Consider the following 9,323-nt stretch of genomic DNA (forward strand, 5'->3'; position numbering starts at 1 on the left):
CTGGACTTGTGACTACAGGATGTAGGGTTAAGGAATTCCGTAACAATCGATCTATTCTCCCCTCCTCCGCTTGTTTTGTTCTCCCTGCCTAGCCAAATTTGGTAAGATCCTATTATAGCAGTTTTGGATACCCTATCTAATATAGAACTAGCAGCAGTTCTAGAGAGGCCAAGCTTTAAGCAAGTTATAGAGATTTTGTCGGTAATCCTCTCACACCTACTTCTACAGCATACAGACTAACTACATAGCTTTTTTTAGTTAGTTCATTTGTTAGTTCATAATATTTATTCACTTTTATACTGTGGTTGTTCGGAATGTTAGTCTCCTGTGGGAGTCACAGTAAGTTCAACAAGTACTATATGCTTAATTTGTTTGGAAAAAAGGAAAATGTCTGGTCTACATCTTAAATAGCGAGATCCTCTGGTATTTTATGATGATTTTTATACGTATATGTGTATAGTGTTGGTCCGCCCCACAATATGTAGGCCGAAGACATCAAGCAAGTTGAAGAGTCGCTGGATGCTGGTGGACCATAATACTTAGAAATGTTCAGCAGTGGACATCCATCAGCTGTTAATAATGATAATGATGATTATTATAGCAGTACAACATATTGTATGTTGTTAACAAATTCGACAAGTTTAAAAATAAGCTTCAATACTTTTATAATAATTTGTGTCAGTTAAAAGCTTAAAGCATCATCCTAAGAAGTTTACACTTGACTCTTACTCGTAGATCATGACTTGATCAAGATACAGAAAGCACAGATTGTTTAAGCCTTACAACTCTGCAATGGTAGTACTAAGTTTTCTAAAATATGTTTAGCTGTTTATTAGGTATGTGTACTATATTATGATTGATTTAGTTTGTTAACAACTATTCACAACTATAGATTAATAATTAATCCCATGAAAGTTTATTAATAATTATTGTGAAATACACAAGCCTAGCTTGTAAGTAAGTGTTGCTGTCACCTTAAATTTTGGATATTGTGTCATTGAGATTTAATATAATTGCATTTGATGTTGTAGTATGCATTTAATTTCCCATGTCATAAGACCATAATGTTTGAAAGTCCCTACAAAGATCTAGGTAATGCAGTGGACATCCATCGGCTGATGATGATTTAATTTATTTTACTTTGTATTTATTTATAGTTTTAATTCAAATTCCATTGAACTAAGTGGTAAACGTGACATTATTCTGTGTCTTATACTGATCACTATGAAACTTGAAACAGAGATAGAGTCTGAAATAGAGAGAATATTCAGTGGATTCACAGTGCGGGTGCATCTGATGTAGGGCAGAAAAAAATTCTGAGCAGATTTAAGGGCTTGTAACCTGTGTGTAGAGTTAAGGGGCTTCTTTAGGACGTAACTGCTAAGCACTAGTATATCCATAAATACATAAATTAAAATCACTAACTTGAGTTTGTGTTTGTAATTAATCTTTGGCACTACATGACTACCCAATAGACAGAAGGATAAATCATCATTATCAACCCCTATTTGGCCCACTGCTGAGGGGTTAGGCCAATAGTCCACCACACTGGCCCAATGCAGATTGGCAGACTTCACACATGCAGAGTATTAAGAAAATAATCTGGTATGCAGGTCTCCTCACTATGTTTTTCCTTCACAGTTTGAGACATGTGATATTTAATTTATTAAAATGCACACAACTGAAAAGTTGGAGGTATATGCCCGTATCAGATTCATACCCACACCCTGCGGAATCGGGGCCAGAGGTCATATCGACTGGGCTATCACGACTCCTCATATGTTAATCTTATCTAATGTGGATGTGGATTGTTTGATATATTTCCTTAAACTAAATTATGAATATGTTTGTAACAACTATTACTTAAACTAAATTACTAGTTACTAGTAGAACTCTGCGGTTTCACCCACATAGTTACCATTCCTGTGGAAATACAAAAATAAATTATTGCCTATGCTACTCCCTGATAATGTAGGTTTCAATTGGTAAAAAAAAAAAAATTATCGGCCTAGTAGTTTTTGAGATTATTCATTACATACAAAAATACAAATCTTTCTTCTTTATATTATTAGTGTACAAAAGTAATTTAAACTTAACAATCATCAATAAAAACTGAAATAGAAAAGTAGGTACATTAAAACTCTTACACAAATCAAAACTGTCTATACTGTTAGTTTCCAATAAATATTTATAATAATTTGTATGATATATTTCATACAAATGTCTATTATAATAAATCAATATATAAATTTAATATACCTACTAGGTATTAATAAAAAATAATTAAACAACAATGAAAATGTTTCCCCTACCAAGAATCATCATCTCGTGTAGGCATTTTCTGCATATCACACATTCTTCACCCACTTTTTCCACGGGTGGGTTAACAAAGCCCACTCTAGTCCCACTTGAGTCATTCACCACCGTATCCCCACGCGATCCCACCACCTACCATCGGGACTACACTGGGAAGGATGGTAGGGGCCAGAGCACACCACTACCGACCACCAAACACGAAACACTGAATTCGCTGGAGACAACGAGATCGCCTCTCACCGATGATCGCGACTATGAAGAAAGTAGGTTAAAGAAAGTTTTTTGTGCAGACTCGAGCCGATACTCGTTTAGTACGTAGTCGGCTGTACGCAGTTCGTATGTACGTACAGTGACTAGGTTTGGTACGATGCTTACTTTCTCTTTACTTTCACAAGGCAAGGTGTGGTTGTGGTTCAGTTGATGTAGGAAGCCTGTTGGTTGGGTAACCGTCTTGATACTTTACCTACATTTCGGATTTACATGTGTGTGTTTGCGTGTGTGTACTCGTAAACAGATTTGTTTTAATTGATCGTACGTACTACGTAATTCAATTCGTTGCTCGATCTTAGTTACGAGTTTTGTGAATAGAAATCTGATAAAGCCAAGTTCTGTTCTAGCTAAAATCGCGCCCTTTATGTTCAGACTCACACATCGACTACATTTTATTTATAAATGAATTAGCGATAGGTATTTAATTTGTAACATCTTTCTTTGCGAAATAAGTATATATTTTTTACATGTGGTGTTTTATTTTATCATTAAGTATACCTTTAATTTTGGTTCGTACTCAATGTATCGTTGAATCAAATCATCAAATTGGCATCTAACTCAACATAAAAATCTAGATAGTTAGGTAAATAATTATATTTTTCATCGCAAGGCCATCCGCAAAGATATAAATACGTATTAACAATTTGGACATTTGAACTTTGCTACAAGGTCACCCCAAGTGACTGCCATGCGATCGAGACAAAGAAAATGCAACAAATGGCGTTTTACGAGACTCCGTTACGCAATGGAGGGATTTTTCTCGTATTTTAATTCATAAATTTTCGTTTGTATCCGTTCGTAGGCGGTACGCGAGGATGATACAAGGTTGTTCACCCCTACCAGTTCCTTTTGCTCAGCTGAGTGTCCATCGCGCGGCTACACGCATCCCCACCAGTAGCGGGATCCCCTCCATATGCTTATCGACACACCAAATCACTCCCGCTCCCGGCTCCTTCCACCACCGCCAGGAAAATCGCGAGAGGAGGGGTTGTACGACTCCGGCCCTCTCGGCAGCGGCACTCTCGCGACAACACAGGGACGGCCACGCGCCCGTCTAACGGTACACAAAGTACCGCTTCCAAAATAAGGTCACGGATATTCACACGTTACGAGATAAATCTACATTTATTTACTTACCTCACACCATTGATAAATTACAATCACCAACACAATAAGTTTTTATTACTAAATTTCACTGAAATTAAAATTTGTTGCATTTGATGACACATAAAATAAATAACAACGTTCCCTCACACACAACAAATGATATCCGCCATCATGTTTTTAACGTTTGATAAAATTAACGCTAGGTGGCGCACAAATAGGTTTATGTGATTGGTCAATGAACAAGATCGTAAAAAAATGAGAAGTGCAGCAATGAGGCAATGAGCAAGGATGCAGCTGTTCTTGTCTCCTTGCAGTTAAAAAAATCATTAATTAGGTTTTATTTTATTTATTACACAAATCAACTGAAACATTCACAAATTATTAACATTTTCGTTTTAAAAAGTAGGTAGATATAAATAAAATTAGACGTAACAATACAGGTAGGTAAATTTATTCTAAAGTTAACTAAAAAGGAAATTGTTGTCCAGATCTTTGTATCCTTTCTAAATGCAATTCGAAAAGTAACTTATTCTCATAGAAATATCTGCTCTCAGATGAGTTAATCCCAGGGTCGTAACTGGGCCTTCTTTCAGAATCAGACAATGAACTGGGAGACGAAATTCCATTTTCAGTTGCTATGGCACTGCTCTGACTATGACTAGAGTCTGAAGACTGAGATAAAGACGTACTCGTCAAGTTATTGTTGATATGCAAGTTATTAATCCTCTTTGATAGAGGCATGAATTCACAAGAGTCTTCTTCTCGAGACCTTTTTCTGAAATCAAGAAACACACTCACATCAATTAATATCCTAGTAAATATAACACACATAATATGTTAACACATAGACAGTATGATTTATGGGAAATTATAAGCATTTAAATCCTGTGTACCTATTTTCAGTCATGTTTCTTATTATAAAATGTCCATTGCCCTCAATGTAAGTGTTCCAGTTGAGTGTGCCTTCTTTTCCAAAAGTCATCTGTTTACGATTAATAGTAATGATAAGTGGCATACAAATTACAATGTATGCCAACTTTAATTTGTTAAAAATATAGAATTGGAAATAATTTCTCACAAACAGTTCGTTTCGTTTACTGTCACTTGACATTGACAATTTGACAATGACAACAGTTGACACTTGACAGCGATGAAGCAGCTGTTTATTTATTTTTCTTTTATTTTGACTGGCAGCATCTATCTAAAAACATTACACTTTTGATTGTTTGTGAAACTATTGATTTGTTAAAATAAAAGAAATCCAAATACACGAAAACTAAATAAAATCAAATTATGTTTTTATTTCATTAAATTTATTTGATCTAATGCATAGTATTAGAAAACCTTATAGACATTTTTATTCTGTGTACAATCTAGAAGGCTACTGCTACTGATGGCAACCTGGCAACCTCCATGTTAAAGTAAGTTGATGACGTTGGCTAGATGGCGCTATTACAAAGAGTTGTTTGGTTGGTAACATAAATTAAATGTTAATTTGAAATATTTATTCTTTGTAATGAGATGCGTTAGTGGCCGGTCTAAGGAATTGATATAAATACCCAAAGGTATATTCCATTACAATAAATCGCCAAATACGAATTATGCAATTTAAAATGGTCAACAAAGGGTCAACATATAAATAAATGTATTACCCAGCTTGTAGAGGGCGTTAGCAGTTTAAAAAGTTTAATTCTAAATGAGATCAATAAAATACGATAGACAGAGATCGAAATAAATTATTTCTTCGTAGGTATTTGCTTTGAATACGAAATTGTTGCCAATTGGCAACTGTAGTATTGGCCAATTGGCAACTATCTACTCAGTCTTATGTTAACAGTGCACTATAACGGTTGTGTTTTACTACTTATTACTTTACGTTACTAAACGAAAAAATGCCGACCTGCGTGTTGCGATATTGTAAGTCTCGGTCCGGCCGATGCCCTGATTCTAACTGGAGCTTTTTTTCGTAAGTAATGAGCGTACGGAACACGACGGTGTACGTAACGTTTGTTTTTTTTATGGGTTTACACCGGCTTCATCACGCTGCTTGCGACTCATTCTGTATGATCCATAGATAATACACTATGTATGATCTTCATTCTGTGTGCACAGGTATTTAAAGTTAATTCCACTGTGACCATAATTCTAAAACTTTTTATTCATTAAAAAAAATGTTGCTTAATATCGCTTTTACCTTTATATGTATGACCTCAAGATCTTGAATATATTGAAACAGGTAATTCAAGTTTGTGCATTTTGTTGCAGTCCTGGATTGGGCTATGAAATACCTATTGTGAGGTTTTCGTTTCTTTCTAGAATTCTACAGTACAGATTTTCAGTGTGGAATTGGCGAGTTTGTGTAATCTACTACGGTACTGTCCTAGATGTAAATAATAATTACGGTACTAGTAATTATTATTTACATCTAGGTACCTAATAATAGTTATTGATAAAAAGTGTAAACATTAACACCTTATGGCCGGCGTCCGTGAAGATTTGACGGCCTCCGTGGCGCAATAGGGATGATGACAGTTTTTTAAATTGTACATAAATTAAGAGTATACTAATAGTAAAGCAATTTTGTAAAAGGAACAGGGTATTTGCGATCATTACTTTCGGAGCTACAGAGATTTAAAGAGTCAGATTTGCGGCGCTGCCGCGGATCCCTGAAAAACGCCCCATACAAAATGGCTCGAAATAATGACGTCATAGGCAATGTAATGATCGTTAGATTTGTATGCGCGTTCAAACAAAATTACTAATATCTTTGTTATTTGTGCGTTTATGCTTATAGTTCATATATTAGAAAATGTCACATTTAATGTAAGGAAGCTAAAACTGTATGAATTTTCATCTAATTACGACAAAAGATTTTTAATAGATTTTGAAATTTTAAAATCTCATTTATTTTGCAAATATCCAGTCAATCTTTGCTTTTTATATATTAATTAGTTAACATTGACGTTATTTACCCGAATGTATCATAAAAATCAATATATTCATACCTAGTCATCATCCCCATTGATCCAGGTCTGGCTGGTAGGAGGCTATCGGCCGTGGCTAGTGGCTAGACCACCCTACCGACAAAGACGTAACGCCAAGCGATTTAGCGTTTGAATACGATCCGAAAACCGAAAAGGGGTGTGGATTTTTATCCTCCTCCTAACAAGTTAGCCCGCTTCCATCTTAGATTACATCACTATATCACATCACTAACCATCAAGATTGTAGGCAAGGGCTAACTTGTAAAGGAAAGAAGAAAGCCGCCAACCCGCATTTTAGCAGCGTGGTGGGTTACAGTCCACATCATAGATATAAAGAAAAGGCTTGGCTCTGTAGTTGGCCATTAAAGTATCCTGATAATGATAATGAAACTATTTTGTTATTATAGATTCCCTACGTCTGGTAAAACACGTAAAGAATGGATACGATTTGTCCAAAATGAACGCAGAGAAGAAAGTTGGCAACCGTCTACGGCATCCAAACTGTGTTCGAAGCATTTCAGGAAAAAGGATATTAAAGTTGGAAAAACGGGCCGAGCTTGTTTAAAAAAAGGATCGATGCCTTGTGAAGTGAGTTGTAATTATAATTTCTAGAATTACTGAGTCTATTAAATTCCTTTAGTTATAGCATCTTCTAAAAACATTTCTTGTATTATGGTACTGTTACACATGCTCTAAAATAGCATGCTAAAAATATGCTATTAATTATGCTCCATACGAGCATGCTTATCATCAGTTTAGATTTGCTAGCAATAAGCATGCTTAAAGCAAACATTCCAATTACACATGCTAATTTGTATCTATCGCTCTCTGTCTATAGTATCGTGTTAGACGGGGAGAGATGAAGGTGAAGAGAATACAGAATAGCAATGCTGATCGACTAGCATACTCAATAAGCAAACCTATTCAGATGCGCTAAAAGCACGCCCCCTTACACCCGCGCAGCAAGTAGAATGCTCATAAATCGTACGACTGTCGATTCTTGAGCATTATATTATGATAAGTTACAGCGATGTGACGTCGCTCATTTCCATGGCAACTACGTTGTTAGTGACATTTTATTTTTATCCCATAGAAATAAAGTTCAAATTCTAATAAAACTTTATATAGGCGAATCTTGCATCGACGAGCATATAATAGTGGAATCACACCCTGACTACTTTGGTACTACATAGTTGTATATACCTACAAAGAGTATCATATCATAGACTTAATCAATGATAATTTTATACTACTATAGATTGGTTACGTTCCTACAAAATCACCGCAAAAAGTGATCCGAAGCTACATACTGATCTACATAGTGATACTGAGCGCACACATGCACAATTTTGTCTTAAATTCCATTTTTTATTTATTAATTTATAGTTTTTACACTTCCTGAACACACAACCAGACATTGTAGACGATATTTAAGTATTAATTGCTTAAATAACGTTCGTTGTTGACCACAACTAACATTGAGATGTGGAAATTTCCTCTTTTGAGCGCATCATTTTTCATGACCTAGTAACACATCTAATAGTATTTAACATCATTGGATTCAATACTTTTGCTACGCTTTTGCAGCGCTATTGAAGTAATCGTGTTTTTTAACTGACTTCAAAAAAAGGAGGAGGTTTCTCAATTCGACTATATTGTTTTTATTTTTTTATACATCTTAATACTTATTGAAATATTCATGTACCTACATTATGTAATTTTCAGAATTATGATAATAAACCAAAACTCGCTACATCAGAAAGTGATGATGAATCAGATTCAAAATTAGTTATCGACGAGGTTCAGGATGATGATGATGAAGATGAAGACGAAGACGACTCAAAATCGGAAAACGATGATCAAACTGATTCAAAATCGCTGACAGATGACACATCCAACTCAAAACTCGATGACCCGGCAGAAATTTCATTGAAAGCTGAAGTTACTACATTGCGAAAACAAAGATTACGTCAACAAGCCAAAATTAGTAAATTAGAACAACAAAATCAATTGTTAAAACGAAAATTAGCTAAATTAAAAAACTTCGTTATCCATTTAGTTAAAAAATACGATCTTCAAATCACTGGTCAAAAAATTGTCACGCCCCGCAAATGAATATAAAACATTATAATTAGACTACCTATTGAAAATTTATATTAAAAATATATAATATATAGATTTTTCTTTTTATCATCATCTCCCTTATTCAATCTTCTCCATTCGTCTCTATTACCTACCTTTTGAACAGTTTTTTAGAAGCGTATATTAGCTTCACTTCTAAACTAACTATGTACCTATGTAAAAAAATCTTGGAATCTTAATTTGACCCACTTCCCGGTCTTCGATTAGGATGAAATTTTGCACACGCTCTGAGTTCTGATGACAATACATGACTAGCTAAGAAACGTCATTGAAAATCCAATATGGCGGACTGGCTGTTTGAAATCCACCCCCATGATATGGATGCTGCTGTCAGGAGTACGAAAAAATAGTCATGCGACTTAAATCCAATATGGCGGACGTCCAAGATGGCGGACAGGCTATTTGAAATACGAAAACTCCATTTGTAATTTTTAGTGCGTGCTAAAAGCGTGTGTTTTAGTTTTTAAACTATTATATTAATTGTTAAAAACGACATCCAAAAGT

General features: G+C 35.0%; 3 protein-coding genes across 8 annotated transcripts in view; 1 reads left to right on the top strand and 2 right to left on the bottom strand.

The window, feature by feature from the left end:
- The window catches only part of LOC112049882 (zinc finger protein 382), a 28,642-nt gene extending 24,757 nt beyond the window's left edge, over window positions 1-3,885 (bottom strand). Inside the window, exon 1 of one of the 5 annotated variants that reach the window (XM_052884234.1) lies at window positions 3,724-3,885. Coding sequence is in view for 3 of the 5 variants with exons in the window: in XM_052884233.1 (XP_052740193.1) it covers window positions 2,313-2,356 (44 nt within the window). In the remaining 2 variants the exon portion in view is untranslated. Of the gene's footprint in view, window positions 1-2,312; window positions 3,040-3,426; window positions 3,604-3,723 lie in introns of those variants that run through there. The other 4 variants (XM_024087927.2, XM_052884233.1, XM_052884236.1 and 1 more) reach the window with 4 other exon arrangements.
- Window positions 3,886-4,023: 138 nt separating this feature from the next.
- LOC112049884 (uncharacterized) lies at window positions 4,024-4,814 on the bottom strand. Its single transcript, XM_024087936.2, has 2 exons — window positions 4,587-4,814; window positions 4,024-4,468 (listed from the first exon to the last, which is right to left on the bottom strand). The coding sequence occupies exons 1-2, from the start codon at window positions 4,802-4,804 to the stop codon at window positions 4,159-4,161; spliced, it is 528 nt and encodes a 175-aa protein (XP_023943704.2). The 5' UTR covers window positions 4,805-4,814; the 3' UTR covers window positions 4,024-4,158.
- Window positions 4,815-4,974: 160 nt separating this feature from the next.
- Window positions 4,975-8,853, top strand: LOC112049883 (uncharacterized). Of its 2 annotated transcripts, none has more exons than XM_024087935.2 (3): window positions 4,975-5,114; window positions 7,085-7,265; window positions 8,403-8,853. In XM_024087935.2, the coding sequence occupies exons 1-3, from the start codon at window positions 5,107-5,109 to the stop codon at window positions 8,790-8,792; spliced, it is 579 nt and encodes a 192-aa protein (XP_023943703.2). In that variant the 5' UTR covers window positions 4,975-5,106; the 3' UTR covers window positions 8,793-8,853. The 2 variants fall into 2 exon arrangements, with proteins under 2 accessions (XP_023943703.2, XP_023943700.2); XM_024087932.2 differs by lacking the exon at window positions 4,975-5,114 and adding an exon at window positions 5,558-5,659.
- Window positions 8,854-9,323: the final 470 nt, after the last annotated feature.

Source organism: Bicyclus anynana, chromosome 11, assembly GCF_947172395.1.
Source record: "Bicyclus anynana chromosome 11, ilBicAnyn1.1, whole genome shotgun sequence".
NCBI lineage: Eukaryota > Metazoa > Arthropoda > Insecta > Lepidoptera > Nymphalidae > Bicyclus > Bicyclus anynana.